General features: G+C 38.3%; 7 protein-coding genes across 7 annotated transcripts; 4 read left to right on the top strand and 3 right to left on the bottom strand.

The window, feature by feature from the left end:
• The first annotated feature begins 138 nt into the window (after nucleotides 1–138).
• On the top strand, nucleotides 139–1,403 carry F5Y00DRAFT_105172 (ubiquitin-conjugating enzyme). The gene is made up of 3 exons (XM_048003835.1): nucleotides 139–253; nucleotides 323–402; nucleotides 465–1,403. Exons 1-3 carry the CDS (start codon nucleotides 227–229, stop codon nucleotides 1,147–1,149), a joined length of 792 nt encoding a protein of 263 aa, XP_047869543.1. The 5' UTR covers nucleotides 139–226; the 3' UTR covers nucleotides 1,150–1,403.
• On the top strand, nucleotides 1,276–1,846 carry F5Y00DRAFT_105168 (uncharacterized protein). Its single transcript, XM_048003834.1, has one exon. It carries the CDS (start codon nucleotides 1,401–1,403, stop codon nucleotides 1,692–1,694), a length of 294 nt encoding a protein of 97 aa, XP_047869542.1. The 5' UTR covers nucleotides 1,276–1,400; the 3' UTR covers nucleotides 1,695–1,846.
• Nucleotides 1,608–3,868, top strand: F5Y00DRAFT_105186 (uncharacterized protein). The gene is made up of 3 exons (XM_048003836.1): nucleotides 1,608–1,882; nucleotides 2,056–2,979; nucleotides 3,037–3,868. Exons 2-3 carry the CDS (start codon nucleotides 2,172–2,174, stop codon nucleotides 3,474–3,476), a joined length of 1,248 nt encoding a protein of 415 aa, XP_047869541.1. The 5' UTR covers nucleotides 1,608–1,882; nucleotides 2,056–2,171; the 3' UTR covers nucleotides 3,477–3,868.
• A 59-nt stretch (nucleotides 3,869–3,927) lies between these two features.
• F5Y00DRAFT_105152 (potassium/sodium eff) lies at nucleotides 3,928–7,903 on the bottom strand. The gene is made up of 3 exons (XM_048003832.1): nucleotides 7,167–7,903; nucleotides 5,133–7,089; nucleotides 3,928–5,071 (listed from the first exon to the last, which is right to left on the bottom strand). Exons 1-3 carry the CDS (start codon nucleotides 7,616–7,618, stop codon nucleotides 4,289–4,291), a joined length of 3,192 nt encoding a protein of 1,063 aa, XP_047869540.1. The 5' UTR covers nucleotides 7,619–7,903; the 3' UTR covers nucleotides 3,928–4,288.
• A 687-nt stretch (nucleotides 7,904–8,590) lies between these two features.
• On the bottom strand, nucleotides 8,591–10,483 carry F5Y00DRAFT_105154 (amidohydrolase 3). Its single transcript, XM_048003833.1, has 2 exons — nucleotides 10,013–10,483; nucleotides 8,591–9,956 (listed from the first exon to the last, which is right to left on the bottom strand). The coding sequence occupies exons 1-2, from the start codon at nucleotides 10,426–10,428 to the stop codon at nucleotides 8,753–8,755; spliced, it is 1,620 nt and encodes a 539-aa protein (XP_047869539.1). The 5' UTR covers nucleotides 10,429–10,483; the 3' UTR covers nucleotides 8,591–8,752.
• A 468-nt stretch (nucleotides 10,484–10,951) lies between these two features.
• F5Y00DRAFT_270768 (carbohydrate-binding module family 18 protein) lies at nucleotides 10,952–11,535 on the bottom strand. Its single transcript, XM_048012663.1, has 2 exons — nucleotides 11,106–11,535; nucleotides 10,952–11,034 (listed from the first exon to the last, which is right to left on the bottom strand). The coding sequence occupies exons 1-2, from the start codon at nucleotides 11,450–11,452 to the stop codon at nucleotides 10,959–10,961; spliced, it is 423 nt and encodes a 140-aa protein (XP_047869538.1). The 5' UTR covers nucleotides 11,453–11,535; the 3' UTR covers nucleotides 10,952–10,958.
• Nucleotides 11,536–12,431: 896 nt separating this feature from the next.
• On the top strand, nucleotides 12,432–13,773 carry F5Y00DRAFT_225057 (Metallo-hydrolase/oxidoreductase). Its single transcript, XM_048006115.1, has one exon. It carries the CDS (start codon nucleotides 12,639–12,641, stop codon nucleotides 13,443–13,445), a length of 807 nt encoding a protein of 268 aa, XP_047869537.1. The 5' UTR covers nucleotides 12,432–12,638; the 3' UTR covers nucleotides 13,446–13,773.
• Nucleotides 13,774–18,048: the final 4,275 nt, after the last annotated feature.

Below are 18,048 nucleotides of genomic sequence, written 5' to 3'. Positions count from 1 at the left end.
CAATCGTAGCCCCTTCTTTTTTCCTCCCCCCATCCAGCGATCACGTCTAGTAAAGATTTCCACTGGACATATTTATTATTAATCCCTATCTACTTCTTGTCTGCTTTTAATAGAATTCAATTTGACCCTATACTTCCTCACTGCGTCGACTGCGAAGCGACTTGCAGCCATCGTGACACATTTCCTTTCTAAGAGATACCCTCGCTAGAACACACCCCACCGCATCATGGCTAGCAAGCAAGCAAGCAAGCGCGTATGCCTCCGCTAACCCCCTCCCTATTCTTACATGGATATCTATCTAACCTACATGTTCTCACTGTAGTTGGCCCGTGAATATAAAAGCATATCCGAGAACCCTCCTCCGTATATTAGCGCCCATCCGTCAGAATCTAACATCCTCGAGTACGTTCCAATCATATCCTCTATATCCTTAATTATCCGCAAATTGCTGACAAAAAAACAAGATGGCACTATATCATAACTGGTCCCGAGGATACTCCATATCATAATGGCCAGTATTGGGGAACTTTAATATTCCCGCCTAACTACCCCTTCGCTCCACCAGCTATTCGGATGCACACACCCTCCGGCCGCTTCCAACCATCCACACGGCTCTGCCTTTCCATCTCCGATTTCCATCCGCGATCTTTCAATCCAGCATGGGAAGTCTCGACGATCTTGATCGGGCTGCTGTCCTTCATGACTTCGGAAGAGATGACAACAGGTTCCGTGTCGGCTACAGCGCACGAGCGACGAATATTCGCGGCCAGGTCTAGGTGGTGGAACTCAACAGGAGGTGGCTCACATGCCAAGAACCCGGCACAGAAAGGGAACGTGAAGGCCGGAGATGGCGGCGCAAAGTTTAGAGCAGAATGGCCCGAACTAGACAAGGAGAACTGGCGGTGGATGACGGAGAATAACATCGACGCGACAACTGGAGCTAGGAATGGCGGAGCGTCATGTGGACCACAGCTAGGCATCGCCGGCGGTAGTGGCGGGCAGACTCAAGCTGTTGTCGATGCCGTTGTGCAGCGACGGGATGCTGGCACTAGTTGGCTTGGACGCAACAAGTTACTAGTGTTTGGAGGCGTTATATTTGTTTATGTGTTAATTGCCCGTCTGCTCGGAGAAGGGGAGGGTACGTCATAATTCACGGCAGGGAGCGCAAGTATTGTTCTTTCAACGGCTTGTGTTATTAGCCGTCGCGCAGAGTTTTCTGGGGTGCTTTATTGAAGCCCACTATATGTGCCTACAGTCTTCTCTTGGACTGGTATACAGGCTGATTATAGGGCGGCATAGACTGATTTCAGCAGAAGAGCACCGAAGGGACCTCATCGACCTCATCGGGAGTCGAATTGGGTGTAAAGACTTAGGGCGAGAGGGGATCGAATCTCGTAATAATGTCTCGTATGTCCTCATGTAATAGATACTTAACAGCGACACCATTTCTAATATTTGCTACTAATGAATCGAGGATGCGAGGAGTAAATCGGCTAAGAATATTTCTTGTTAGGCAGGTACATACCTACCTAGGTACCTATCAACTCATTCCCTCCTGCCTCTTGTTCGTTCCTTCCTACCTCTTGTTCGTTCCGCTCCTGCTTGTTTTTGTTTTTGCCTCCCGGCTCTTGCCTTTACTGTTAATCGACAAGACTTGCCTAATTTACCGCGTCTACTCGTCTACTCACGTTTGAACACTTAAATATTCTTCTACATACATTAGGCACTCAAGATACTTACCTTGGGTAGGTACTTTTGAACGTCAACCCATTTCTTTTCACCTCCTGGCTCGCGAGCAACGTCCAAGCAACGTCCAAGCAACAATCTCAACGCACCTGTTTATTGTCCCTTGGTTTGATACCTTCTGCACTTGGGTAGTCCAGTAAGTTTCATCCAGTCCTCGCAGTCCTTTAGGCGCATTCGCGGCATCAGCTGTCCCTTCTCATATTTCCTTTCATTCTGATGTGTATCGTCATCGCGTGTATCGTCATCGCCTACAATTTATCGTGCTATCAAGCTGCCTGTCCGCCGCTAACGTTCCAACTCTCACTATAGATCTTCTCTGACCCATGCCGCATTGCCTGTTATAAGCAGTCCATCGATCTTATTATTTTCCGTACCGTTCTGTTGTGGTTGTACACCAGCCCGATATTTTGAGGATTTGCACCAAAATGACCTCTATTCAGGAGACTCCGCTCAACGCCACGAGCACTGATGTGCCGTTAGATCCCTGTGATGATGCTACTACTATTTCCACTGAGGTCGACGTCTCGCAACCAGCAGTCTCTCCTAGCGAAACTGATAAAATCACAACCGCCTTGGAGACTATCGATGATGATATCTCGGTTCATTCTGACGTAGTCTTCGGCGGCCATCACCGGGAGGAATATCCGGTCTTTGATTCCGAGAGTTCCCTCAACATGGGGAAATCAATCATTTACTTTGATATGGACAGCGATCTTGATATTCCCCTCAGCACTCATCACAGCCCTATCGTGTGCAAGGTCTCATCGGCTCACCTTGCTCTTGCATCTCCTGTGTGGCGCACCATGCTATACGGCAATGATGCCGTTAAGAGATCAAACGCAGAAGATTGGGTGGTCTCCATCGATGGCGATGCGCCCGCCTTGATAACCCTCTTCCGTATCATTCATTATGAATTCAACAAGGTACCGACTAGAGTGTCTATAGATGAGCTCCATTCTATTGCGGTCGCCATTAGTCGATACAGGTGTGCTCATCTAGTCTATCCTTGGGCAGAGACGTGGGTCAACAACCTCCGGAAATATGATACCGCCAAAGAATATTACCGTGACTCCCGCAAGGCCGTATTCATTGCCTGGGTATTAGGTGACGCTTCGTTCTTCGTCAACTCCCTTAGACAACTCGTTCTTAATTCCAAGCTAATTGATGGCCGACTGGTGGACGCCGAGGGAAAGTTATTGTCCGGTATGGAAGACATCCATAAGGACCTACCCGGTAAATTGATACTAACAAGGATTCTATTCTTGATTGCTGGCTAACTTTTATATTTAGGATGGATTAGTACTGCAAGATTAAGGATCGTCAGTCAAATGCTGAATGCTCTAAACAAACCCTTCAGACGACATACCTCTGCTGATGGATCTTTCGAGCCACCCTTCTGCAAGCTAGGTTCGCAACAGAAAGAGTGTGAAACTATGATGCTAGGGTCCATAGTCCCGCAACTCATAGCTGCTAAACTATTCCCGGTACCTAAGCCACCTGAAATTACGGACAGCATAAAGACTCTGCAATCGAAAATCAACAAGATCAAGTACACACCTTACGAGGGCCGCGATTGGATGCCCCACCTATCCCATGTTGGTTGTAGCCTTGGATATAGCGAAGCGGCACAAGAAAGTGTGGCAAATATGCGAATTCCGCTCGATTTAGATTTCATGATCGAATTGCATTTAAGAGCTCACGTCTCGGGTGTCGAGAAGAGCCAAGGTTAAATGTTACCGAACTTTTTTCACCAGATGAACTCGACGTAATTCGACCACGCGGCTACACTAAGGAGTAGTTGGAGGGAGTGGCCGATAGTAAGGAACCAGTTAGGTATCACCTTGCTATTTTATCGGCGCGATAATTATTTTAGAGGTCGTCGAGACTTGCTATGAAGAGTGACATATTGAAGGGAGTGGCACTGAATTTGATGCGTGGGTTTTCCCTTCCTGTTTTCCCAATCGTCCATTGACTTTACTTTCTCTACGATCAGTAGTCCTAAAGTAAGCAACACGGCCGATAATAGGAGGAAAAGTGATGTTCGAGTTTGTTTCTCGCTTGTTAGAGGTTAATACCGAGGTAGTTTAGGAGGTAGTTAATAATTCATGCTCTTATATATGGACTCTGCCATATCAAATTTGGTACCTATGTTTATTAAAAACATTGACTTCGCCGAAGAGGTTTTTAGAGCAACGAATGAAACTAGTTGGTATTGTTATGACAACGACTGTTTATCTATATAAATGATAGTAACTTGATGAATTCCACCCTCATCTCAACTGCTGGGAGTGAGAACCCACCAATATACGAAATATAGCTTCCGTTGCCTGCTTATGAAGGAGCGTACGTTTGGCTGTGCTTTGGAGGCACCATATAGGTATGTTCCTATATACGAAACATATGTGTAATGACCGGATGGTAGGTAATAGAACTGTGTACCTACACTCACCTTGGCTCCTAGGAATATCTGGATTATCAGATATGATTTAACTACTTCGGTATAGTTATACCAAGGCCCCTTGACTAGTAGTTATGTGCTGATCTACACCTCCGCCCTGGCTGATTCGGCATGGGTGATAATCCCTTTATTAAAACGCCGTTTTCCCGCCTTCCATCCTTCTATCAGAACGACGTACACTACAACGCATGCTGCCACGATGGCCCACTCTATGCCAATGCCTTGGTGCTTGAATACCCTCTTGTCGATAACAGGTAGGTATATGACGGGAAAAGTGATAATGAAACCCGCGAGAACGGCTCCGAAGAGGAACTTATTCCCCCAGACTGTCTTAAAGATCGAAGAGGGGCCAGTATAGGACTCAGGATACATATTAAACAGCGAGCGGGTGAAATGCTTGACTTCCCAAGCTGTGACGAGAAGTAGAAAACTAAGAGTAGCAAAAGTCGTAGCGCGCGCTCTGTAAACGTAATAGCACGAAGAGTTGTACTCTGCGTTGCAGTCGACGCCTAGCGCTCCGGGATGTGGCGGTTTGGGATAACCGGCCTCGATGGGGGTATATATGGCGGTGGTAAAAGCTGCAATACATAGCGAGCCCATAAAGAAACCATATACCATCTTGTCAACAATGATCTCTTTGGTGAATATACCAATGCGGTGATCATGTGGTGGCTTTAGCATAATGTCTGGCTGAGCTTCCTCGAGACCTAGGCCAAGGGCTAAGAAGGACGATGTGATCAAATTGGCCCATAAGATCTCGATAGGGGATAGCGGGAAGACTGATTTATTATTTTGGTCTTTGAATGCGAGACCAATAAGTAAGAGGATAACCTGGGCAATATTGGAGACCAGCAGGTGTAGTAGAAACTGAGTAGTTAATGGTCATCAGCAGTTGTTCATATATTATTAGTAGGATGTAATTCTATACCTTCTGGATATTGTCGAATAGGCGTCTGCCTTCTTCGACGGCCTTCACAATCGAGGCAAAATTATCGTCAGTGAGAACCATGTCTGCAGCCTCCTTGGCCACATCGCTACCGTTTAATCCCATGGCAATGCCAACATCTGCCTTTTTCAAAGCAGGCGAGTCGTTGACCCCGTCGCCAGTCATAGCACAAAATGCGCCACGACGATGTATCGCCTCAACCATGCGTACCTTTGTCGACGGGGTACAGCGTGCGAGTACTACCGGGAGTTTATCTAGCTGGTCAATCTGGTCGTCGGTCAAGGCATCGAACGTAGTAGCAGGCATAATGGCGTTAGGCTGGCCAGCGATATGATCATCGCTAGTGAGAATTCCTACTTCGTATGCAATAGCTGTCGCCGTCTTGATATGATCTCCGGTAAGCATATGAACAGATATTCCGGCGACCTTGCATTTCCTAACAGCATCGGCAGTTTCTGAGCGGGGAGGATCGTAGAGGCCGGCAAGTCCCAAGGGTACTAACTGGTCTTCGGCAGCTTCGCGCGAATCTCCAACGTCGGCGATGCTTTGAACGACCTTGTGAGCAATACAGAGGACTCTAAGACCTTCGGCAGCAAGCGATTCAGCTTTGGCGGTTAACTCGGCCTTAACAGCGTCGGATGCGTCTAACAATGGCAGCATTACTTCTAATGCCCCTTTAGTATATACATTCACTGAGCTAGAGCTGGCTGACGAGTATATGACAGTCATACGTTTGCAGGAAGAGTCGAATGGATGCTCTGAGAGTATGTGCGTGTCGTCTGCCTGGGAAACGGCGGATTTGCCCATACCAAACCGCATAGCGAAGACCTGGAGGGCGATCTCAGTAGGCTCACCAACCGCAACCCAATTTGGTACTGTAAGTGTCGAAGTGGTTAAGGTTTCAGCTGCATCGTCGCTAGGCGCCGGCTTACCATCCGTAACGGTGGAATTGTTACATAGGGAGATGCATTCCATGAACTTTTTCGCGGCAGCGGGCAGGTGAGATGTAGATTTGAGCTCGTCTTGCGGCTCTAACTCCTGGCTATTCCAAGCAACCCTTCCGCTGGACGGGTCGAAAGGATGAGTACAGGCTTCAACGGTAGCAGCAGACCCATCGCAAAGCCAGATCTTTCTAGTAATCATCTTGCCTTGAGTCAAAGTGCCCGTCTTGTCGGAACAAATGTTGGTCACTCCCCCAACAGCCTCCAGGGCGGCAAGCTTTCTCACAACCACGTTGCCCTTGGCCATCGCCTTCGTTCCGACGGCCATACTAATCGTCAAGACGGCAATAAGCGATTCCGGAATAACAGCAACGCCAACACAGATACCGTAGATGAGAACCTCGTCATCAATATTCCAGACGCTAGCAGAAAAGACTATGATGGCGAGTAAGACTGCCAGGGCAAAAAGGAGCAAGGCAAACTTGCTCAGCTTAACCTGAAGAGGCGTGCCGTCGAGTCCTAGGATGCTGCGCCCGCTGGCCTTTGCGCGTTTCCAAAAAGCATTTATTCTGGATATGTTATCAGTCGAACTGGGGCTAGCCCGGAGTAACTGGGCAATCTTTCCCACTTCTGTTTCCATTCCAGTAGCAGCTACGATACCTTTTCCCCGACCGCGAGTGACAGTGCTGGCGCAGTATAGCATGTTCACGCGGTCACCAAGAGGAACGTCAACATCGTCTAGCACAACTTCCGGATGCTTGCTGATCGGTAGAGACTCCCCTGTCAGTAGCGCCTCATCAGTAGATAAGTTTAGTCCGTCGACAAATCGGATATCTGCCGGGACGATGTCGCCGACGTTGAGTAATACAACATCGCCTCTGACAAGCGATTCGGCCTTGATCGTTGTGATCTGTCCCGAGCGGATAACCTTGCACGTCGGCGCGGATAACGCGTAGAGCGACTGGATAGTCTGCTCGGCACGATAATCCTGGATAAATCTATTACATATTAGCATGGAAGGCGGCATGTTTCACTTGCGACGGAAGATCTTAACGATGTGGGATTTGGAACGTACCCTACAATGATATTAAGTAAGATAACGGCAGCAATAACGCCGCCTTCGATGAAATCGTTGATGGCAAATGAGAGAGCCATAACAAGAATAAGAACCATCGTCAAGCTGTTAGACACCTGCCTCAAGAGAATCTTCCACACGGATAGCCCTTGAGCGCCCTCCATCCTATTCGGCCCATAGCGCTCCAGGCGACGAGCTGCTTCATCGCACTCGAGGCCATTCTCAACGTCGGTTTCAAGGACTTGTTCTAGTTTCTTAATCGGCAACGTATGGGGGTTGAGGTGGTTCTCTTCAACGGAAGAAGAAACTGTCTTTTCCCGAGACTTTCGGTCTGGAAGCACAGCAGCTTCCTGGTTCCTGCGGCCGAGCGAAGTTTCTGGCGTGGCATTGATGGGGCCGCATATAGGGGGCTCAGTCGACTCTTCGACGGCAGGTTGGTCTTCTACACCCATTCACGTGTCGTCGGTTAATAGCTAGTATTGACAGTCCAAACAAGATAATCCGAAAAAGGTATCTGAGAAGTTGCAGCCGAAACTAGATGGTGGGCAGGACGAGGATAGATATAGAACGACCTACTAGCCCTCGCCAATCCTACTAAGCTCACTCATTATTACTATTTAGTCCGGCGCCCAGCACCCGCCAAGGGCTCATCTCGACGCGAGTGAGGCGAATTGGGCATTAGTATGCGTGTTGGAGGCGCTGATTGGATTGGCTCTGGGCCATGCCATGGGGAGGATTACCGACGCCAAGCAAGCGGCGCGGAGTGGTAGTTTACGAAACTAGGAAAATACGAAAATATCTACCTGATTAATAGGTTAGAAGATACCTCTTAATGGTAATTGATAAGGCGTAGTAATTGGGAAATTAGGCGAATGATAGGAGATGATAGGGGGGTTACCTAGAAGCGGTCTTGGAAGCTTGGTTAGCTTTTCTCCGCCCTCTGGGAACGTCTCTGCATGGCCTTGCGTGACTTTGACGTCTATTTCTCGGCAGGCGGATAGAATGAGGCGGCGAGGCGACACCTTACTCGTTTCGGAAGGCCAAGGGACCAAGACATCATGGACTACGTAGGTATACTATTTAGTGCTGTCTCGGCTGGTCGTAGCGCACGATAGTGAGGGTTATGTAGAATAGGTAGGACTGTTTCTACCTATTTCGTGATACAGTACGTGAATGATGTTAGATAGAAAAGATAAAAGATATACCGAACCTAAGTTAGTTGAATCTCTCCGGATGAGCCACCTCCCTCCGTGGGTAAGGTAAAGGAACACCGGCATGGTCGTTCTAACACCACCCGGACATTCCGGTATTTAGGTCACTCCACTTCCCCATAGTTTCCCCATTTTGCTCCGTATTATAGGTACGCATCCGCTTCGAGCGATATTCGGTCTTAACGAGATAATGATATGCTATGTGCTTCTCTCTTGCTCTTGCTCTTGTCTTGGATCTTGTAGATCCCTGCAATGATTTTCCAGCACCACGTATCTCGTGATCGATGCCGTGCTCGTTGGGGGTGCTAGGCCAAGCCCTTCAATAATTCCACGATTATTCTTACTGGTCCACACTAATGGCGGTGAGGATATCAGCTATGCTTGGGCATCAAATACCTTCTTCCCACCGAACCAGGTTTCTAAAATTCTTGCCTCAAGCAGCTTACTCGCATCCCACTCCATGTCTACCACCACAAAGTCCGCCATTCGTCCCGTCTCTAGTTTACCGGTATACTGGTCTGCGAAGCAGCTGTAAGCCGAACCCTCCGTACCCGCTGCGATTGCTGCTGCCAGGTCCAACGCGAAATGCGGGTTGACCCGGTCCGTTAAGCCTGGCTCTCTGGCTGAGCGCCGCGTTGTCGCCGTGTACGCATTTCTCAGCGGTGCATGGGGTGCAGTGGGAGAATCGGATCCCAAGGCTAGTACGGCACCCCCGTCGGCAAACTCTTTATATGCGAACGCGCGTTCGTACCGGGATGGGCCGAGTAGTGACGGCCACGCTCGGAGGATGGCCGGATCGGCGTGTACCGGCTGGATAGAAGCTGTAATACCCAACTTTCCTAACCTCCTAGCGTCTTCAGGTGACGCAAGTTCGAGGTGCTCGATCCGATGTCTACGGCCGGGCGTAGCATTTTGCTCGAGAGCGTCAATGGCAACTCTTATGGTTTTATCACCAATCGCGTGTAAGGCACACTGCAAGCCTGCCCTATCTGCTTTTCTGACGACTGGCCCGAGCTCTGCAAGCGACCAGATGGGCTCACACGATATTCCATTCGAGGTATAGGGTTCCGAGAGTCCGGCTGTGCAGCCGTCTATAATACCGTCCCCAATGACCTTAATGCCTACAATACGACAATCTGGACTATTATTGGCGTTGAACTGGCGATTAAGCTCGATTGCGCGGTCAACCTGAGCGAGGTTTTCAGCTTCTGTCTTCCGAGGAGTGATGAGCCAGTGAATAGCTATCCTAATTGGTAGCCTCTCTCTCTCGCGTAGTATTTGTAAAGCTTCCCACGCATTTTCATCCATCGCCATCTCCACGAGTCCGGTGTAACCAGACGCATTATACGCCTCGACAGCCTCTTTCAATGCTGAGAGCTTCTCCTCCATCGGCGCGACTTTTGCGATATGCGGCCAGACAATTGTGACGGCTGCTGCCTCCGATAGGAGCCCTGATGCTTTGCCATTCTCGTCGCGATGAATTTTTCCACCTTCTGGGTCGGGCATGTCTTGCACGCCCATCTCGCTCAGGGCTGCACTATTACACCATGTTGAGTGCAGATCCTTGGAATCGATGAAGCTATTTAATAACGTGAGTTAATAAAAGGGGCAAAAGAGTCTCTTAGCATCACATACATAGGCCTTGGATCTAGATCGTCTATCATGCTAGCCAATGCCTCCCCGTTAGTCATGGAGTGCATCCACCCCTTACACATTATACGAGCCGCGGACGGATGTGTAGCAGCGAACTCCTTAATTGTTCGTCGGATGTCTCGTAGATCCTTGCACGCCTCTAAACCCGCCTTTTGTAGGGACTGCCCTAGCATTAGGAAATGCATGTGTCCGTCGATAAACCCCGGTAAGACTATACGACCGTTAAGGTTGTGTTTGGCTATATCAGTAACCTCGGTCGCCGAGACTTTCTCATCATCTATGCTGCCGACGTGAATGATTTTGCCGGACACGTCAACTAGCATGGCGTCTGCGAAGGAATAGTCGTCGTTCTTGGGCCCGGACCGGAAAAAACGGCCGTTATGAAATAGAGTAGCCATGGTATCGAATTGCTATAACAAACGAATAGCTGGCTGGCTCCCTGTATTTGTCAAAATATAATTGAAGTTGTATGTTGTGAGAATCCCCCACTCTAGTCGAAGGCCGCGATCGGCCATCAATAGAGAGAACCTCAAGACTTTCTCCATCCGCCCTAGTATAAAATCATAGTATAATTTATATTCACCCAAGTTATTCAAGTTTCTAATCTACCGCGCCCGTCTTTACGAACACTTAAAAAATACTTCTCGTATTAGTTAAAGGAACTATATCGGCATTGAAGTATATATGAACATATCATACTATCTTTCCACAAATATTCTCTCATTTTGATTTTTAATTCCGGAAGACCCTAACATCCAATATTTAACTGCTGTAATCCTTTCGAACATTATCTCTTCTTCAAGGGGACTATTTCATCTAATTTTTAAGCAATCCTACCAATTTTCCCTCCACATAAAGGACCCGATGGTTTGTAACATTGCCATTGCAAAGACAGAAAGTCCCACAGATATCATTCGTAGACCCTTATTTACTGGCATTCCCCGTACGCCGATTGACAACCCTCTGCAGCGAGGCAGTGAGCAGTAGTGTTTCCGCAGTAGCCCCTGAGACGAGGCTTGTTAGCAAGTTATATACTCTCGAACCGGTAAATTGTAAGAGACCTGATACGACGTACGCAATGGAGCAACAAGATCCCCCTTCAGTAGGACATCGGTAGCCGTACTGGCCAGCCCCTTCGGATCCACAAGTACCATCAGGCGAAATCGTCTCGCCATCAATGGGATCGATGCAAGCGGCTGTTGCGTTAGAGTATTTGCTCTGACACCCTACGGTCTTCAGGCAGTATTCATCCGTTGAGCCACAGTAGCCATTGGCCGAGCAGCACTTCTTCTCCCCGGGACAGGTGTAGCCATTGTTATCGCCGGCCTTTTCAACGCCACACGTCTCATCCGGTGATACATCTGACCATACAGCCGTGGCTGCTAGAAGTATGGTGACAAGAGCTGCTTTAGCGCCGAGCATGTTAACGATGGTAAATAGATTGATTAAATGGTCAAGTGTACCTAAGCTTTCTTATAAATTTCCAATCCATCCCGGGCGACTGCTTGGTCTTATATTTCTTATACGCGGATTCGTTCTCTCGGCTCCTTGTAGATCTCATCTTTTCGGCAGGATCTTCATATTCGATAGACCTGGACCACGAACGCGCGTACGCATCCCCCGAGAGAAAGACCCAAATGGATGGGATATAGATGCCAAAATTACTTATCGCCTCGGCACTCTGGAGTACATTGCAGATCTTCAGGGTCAGTTCCCGTAATAGAAACCAGACGGCGTATTATATGATTTAGCCGAACTCCCCTTAATTCCGGCTACCTCGGGGTGCAACCAATTGAGCGGCCTAGAACGAACGGCAAGTGTCCGCGGTCACGACCGATGCGGCTCTCCATCTCGTTAATATTCTGCTGTATACTGCCGGAGTCTTGGGGCCAATTTGGATCACGCCATCCTCCGAGGGACTGGAACCTCTACGTCGTATCCGGACGCCGGTCCCGTTTACTTAGGCAGAACGCACTTAGGTAACACAAAGATCATTATTTGACAAGTCATATAGACAGTATCTTAATATTGAGCAAAATCTCTCTCCTCCTTATCTTATCCGTAATTCTATCTCTAAATTTTAATATGACAATTACCTCTCTATATGTATTTTGGTAATGTAATGTTATTATGCCAAAAGTTCGTCAATAAGTTAGCAATAATCATAATTCCTTGGTCTGACTTTTAAAAGAATTTACGCCGCTATTACGAACGACGATTTAGCACAGGATCTTTTTCTCCCCGTCCGATGACTAATGATGTTGATGGAAAATGACTATTTCGTTTGTCAGCAACGTCTCCAACCAATCATTTAGTATGTAGCTTCTAAGAGTTATAGTAAGCATCATCTAGCTCATAAGCTACAGATAGTAGCTTTACTTAGTTCATGTCGTGATTGAAACTTGTCACCATGAGGTATTTTCCGACTGGAACTATTCCCCTGAGGGGAGTAAATATATAAGAATGGCATTCCAAAGAGCACAGAGCGAAACGTCGATTCGAAATAATAATATTCAAAAAGTCAAGAAAAGAATCATAAACCGATACGCACAATAAATATATTATATAAGCCTATCAAAGGAGGATACTTGATCCTAGGAAACCCATCATGACTGACTCGTCTTTTCGGAGCAATATTACCGTAACTTATATCGGCACTGCAACCGCAATTCTAGACATAGACGGTATTACCTTTTTAACCGATCCGTACTTCTCGCCCGAGGGCACCACATGGGATGTCGGCATCGCTCAGTTAACTAGCCACTACGAACCAGCCATCTCCCTTTCCCAGCTGCCACCCATCGATGCCGTCCTCCTCAGTCACGAGGACCATCCTGACAACCTGGATGAGTTAAGCCGGCAGCGTCTGCTTGACGGCCGGCGTGTTTTGACCACGGTTGACGGCGCCGCGAAGCTCCGCCCCAGACCAGGCGTACAGGGTTTGAAGCCTTGGGAAGCAACACACCTGACTATAGGCAGTACTCGCTTCGAGGTGACTGCTACGCCGTGCCAACACTTACCCGGTGGGGAGTGCACGGGTTTTGTTCTTACGACGCCCTCGTTCGGAAAGACAGGCGACCTTCCGAACGCCGTATTCTTCTCCGGCGACACTATCTACCTCGAAGAGCTGTTGCGTATTCGGGAACGCTTTCACGTCTCGCTTGCTCTGTTTAATCTCGGCGCGGCGGCCGTCGTGCTACCGGGAGCGTCCGAGCCGTTGCAGATCACGATGGACGGTGCTCAGGGTGCCCGGCTGTTCCGCGAGCTAGGCGCAGATGTGCTGGTGCCGCTGCACTTCGAGGCTTGGGATCACTTTTCGCAGGCTAAGGAGTCGCTAAAGGGTGTGCTAGACGAAGCGGGGATTAAGGACAAGGTTCTCTGGTTGGAGCCTGGGAGGCCCAAGAAGATTTTCTAGGGGGGCGATATCCAAAAGGTGGTGATAATGTTAAACAACTATTGATAAAAACCATCGTAGCTCTTCTCCTGTTCACAGTCTCAATTATATTAGGTATTCCCGCAAGTATCTATCTACCTACCTTTTCTTTATATAATACAAGAACAACTGTGGATAGGTACGTTGCTGCACCAGCGTGGGAACAGGACATGGCCTCAGGGATCGTCTCTTTATAAGGCTATTTTGAATTTGAATGTAATTGTAACATCTATACGATCTTAAACGCGGTTAACTTGTTTAGGTAGCTAACGATTACATATTTACGTGGTCTTGTACGAGAAGTTGATTCCGTATACGTCAAAATATGTTCATCAAATTATTTTCTAATTTTCCCTTGGCGTACTGACGTGCCTTTTTAATCAGTGCTGTGGGACGCACTTGCTTAAGTAATGCTTGTATGTATATTTAAGAAGTTACGACGGATAGTACGTATTTTGCCGTAATAATAAAATAACCATATAAATATAGAAATTTTTATAACCTTAAATATATATACAATTTTAATATAAATATTATTATAATTTTAAATTCTTTTATAGTAATATTTTATTATTTTTAATAAAATATTAAATTAATTAATAATTGTAAATATTTTTAAATTTATTAATAAAATTAATAAATAACCGTTTTAAAAAACTAATAAAAAAAGGTAATAAAATATTTATAAAATTAAATTAAAAATTAAAAAAAATTATTTAATCGTTTTATAATAAAGTAATTAAAATTATATTAAAAATTTAAAAAAAAAAATAAATAATTTTATAAATTTTATAAAATAAATAAAAATAATAATAAGTTAAACGGTAATTAATTAATTATTTAACTTATTTTTTAATAATTTAAAATTAAAAATATAATGAAAATATTATAATAAATAAATAACGTTTATTAATAAACGTAATAATATAATAAAAATTAAATAAATATTTTTTAAAATAAATTAATTAAAATTATAATTAAATAAAATAACGTTTTAAATATATAAAGTTATTAATAATTAATTAAATAATTTACGTTAAATATATATTTAATAAATAAATTAAAAAATTTCGATTTAATATAATTTATAAAAATGTAAAAATAAAAAGATTTATTAAATTTTTAAACGTTTATATTATTTTTATTAAAATTATTAAAATTTAATAAATTAAATTTTACGAATAATAAAAAATTAATTAAATTTTAAATTAAAAAAGAAAATATTTTAATAATAACATTAATTAAATAATAAAATAAAAAGTTAAAAAAAAAATTTATTAAAATTATTTTTAACAATTTAATTATTTTAAATAATAATTTAAATTTATTAAATTTATTAAATTTATTAAATTTAAATTTATTATTAAATTTATCGGTAAAATTATTAATGTTTAAAAAATTATTAAAGTTTATAAAATTATTAAATTTAAATAAAAGATTTAAAAAAAGGTAAATAATGTTAATATTTATTTTAAATATTATAATATTAAAATAAAAGCGTTTTAATTTTAATATTAATAAAACAAATTATTTAAAAAATTAATTTAATTAATAAATATATAAAAAGATTTTTATATTAATATTTAAGAAAATTAAATATATTAAAAAAATAAATATTATATTAATAAATAATTTAAAAATATTTAAAATTATTATTAAAACTTATAAGTAAAATTTTTTTAATTTAATTTTTAATATAAAAAAAAGTATAAAAGTATTAAAGTTATTAAATTAAATTTATATTTTAATAAATAAAATATATTAAAAGGAATTTTAAAAGAAATTTATTAATAAAAAATATAATGGTAAAAATTTAATTTAATATAATTTTAAATAACGTTAAATTATTTAAATAATTTAAAAATTAAATATAAAATTAAAATTTAATTAATAAATTATAATATTTTTAAACAATTATAATAAAAAGGTAAAAAATTAAATAAAAATAATTTAAAAAATACTTTATTTATATAAATAATTAATTACTTAAATTATTAACAATTTTATTAATAAATTCCGAAATTATAAAAACTTTAAATTATTTAACTTATTTTATAATTTTTAAAAAAATAATAAAAAATTTAAATTTAAACTTTTAAAACCTTAATATTTTAAACATTTATTTAATTAAAATGTAAAAAAAAGTGGAATTTTTTATTATAAATATAATAAATATAAACATAAAAAAAAAATTATTTAAAAAATGATAATAAAAATGATATTTAAAATAATTAAAATAATTAAATAATTTATATTTTATAATTATTAATTAAAATAAGTTAATATATTTAAATTAAAAATAACATATATATTATTAAAATAAATTAAAATATTATAGATTTTTTAATTTAAATATATAATACTTAATATTTTAAAAAAAACTTTAAATATAAATTATAATAATTATTTCCGATTTTAATAACGTTAATAATTACGCGGGAAAATAAATTAATATATTTATTAAATTTAATTTTTTATTATTATTTTATATATAATAATTATTTTTTTATAAATATAAACGTTAATATATATATTATAAATAATGTAAATAATTTTTTTTTTAAAATAATAATTAACTTTTTAAATAAAAAATATAATATTTATATAAAAATTAAAATAATTTTTATAAATAAAATAAAAATAATGTAATATAAATTATAAAATTTTAATAAAAAATTTATAAAAATAATATTATAATATACTTTTTTTATTTAAAGCTTTTTATTTAAGATTTTTTTAAAAAAACTATTATATAAAATAAAAAAATAAATAAATAATAAATATATTTAAAATATTAATAAAATAATTTTTATAATTATAAATATAAAATAATAAAATTTTTTATTATAAAAATATAATAAATTTAAACTTAAAATTTATAAATTATTTTAATAAAAAAATGTATTAAAAATAAATATAAAAAATAATAATTAAAATTTAAAAAAAACTTTAATAATTTATAAAATAATATTAAAACTATTAAACGAAATAAAAAATAAATTAATTTTTTAATATTAAAAATTAAACCATTTTAATATAAATAAAATAAAATAAATTATTAATAAATTTATAAATATAAATATAAATATTAAAATAATTAAAAATTTCTTTTATTTTATTTATAATTAAATAAAAATTATAAAAATATTTTTGAAAAAACTTTAAAAACAAATAAATTACTTTAATAAAACCATTTAATATAATTTAAAATTTTTATAATTCGTTTTAATTAAAAATAATAAATATTTTATAATAATTATAAATAATTAAAATATATAATAATAATTTATAATATATAAAATAAAAAATAAAACCGTTAAAACTTTAATAAAATATTTTATTTAATTTTACGAAATATTTTTAACTTTTTTTAATTAATTTAATAACTTTAAAAAATAAATTAAAACTTTTTAAATTAATAATAAATAAAAATTTAAAATAAATTATTTAAAAACTTTTTATTATAATAAAAATATTAAATTAATTTAATTTTTACTTTATAATTAATATTAAAATAATGTAATAAAAAAAATATATAATTTTTATAAAACGAAATAAAAATTATATATATTATAATAAAAATATTAATTTATTTTTAAGATTATATATTTATAATAATAATATACGTTATTAATAAAATTAAAATATTAAATTAAAAAGGCGTTACGTTTATAAAAATATATAAAATATATTTAAAATTTAAAAAAAATTATAAATTTTATAACGTTTATTTTAAAATTATTAATAATTATTACGTTATATTAATCGATTTAAATTATTAAGTTATAATAACCGAAAAATTTAATATAAAAAAAATAAAAGTTATATTTTTAAATTATTAAAAAAAGTATAATTTTATAATATAAATATTTAAAAAAAAAAAGTTTTTTATAATATTATACATTATTTTTTATAAATATATTAAAAATAATAATAAAACTTTTAATTTAAAAAACATTATTAAATTATTATTAAATTATATATAAAAACGTTTACGTTATTAAAAAACGGTTAAAATCTTTAAAATTAAAGTAAAAAACTATAATAATAACATTATTAATAAAAATATTATTAACGAAAAAAACGGTTAAATTAAATATAAATATAAACGTTTTAAAAAATTTATATTTAATTTATATATATATAAAACATTTAATAAAGTTAATAATCTTTTTATAATAATTTTTATTTATAAAAGTAAAATTAATAATATTTTATATAATAATTATAATTATAATTTTTATATAAACCTTATTATTTATTACGTTAATATAATAAATAATTTTTTAAAAAAATATAAATAAATTTAATAAAATAATTTTATTTAAAAATATTTTATTAACGTTATAAAATAATATAAAACGTTTTAAATAAATAATAAATCTACGTTTAAAAAAGTAATATTTAATTTTAAATATAATAAATAATTTAAAACTATTTTTAAAAAAATTAAAAAAAACTTTTATTATAACATTTTTAATTTTTAATTATTATAAAAAGTTATTTATAATTATTGTATAAATTTTAAATAAATATTAAAAAAAAATACTTGTTTAATGAAAAATTAAATAAATTTAAAACGCAT

This window comes from Daldinia vernicosa (genome assembly GCF_022497035.1).
Source record: "Daldinia vernicosa strain CBS 139.73 unplaced genomic scaffold F5Y00scaffold_3, whole genome shotgun sequence".
In the NCBI taxonomy this organism is placed as follows: Eukaryota; Fungi; Ascomycota; class Sordariomycetes; order Xylariales; family Hypoxylaceae; genus Daldinia; species Daldinia vernicosa.
This window is presented reverse-complemented; position numbering and strand designations above follow the sequence as displayed.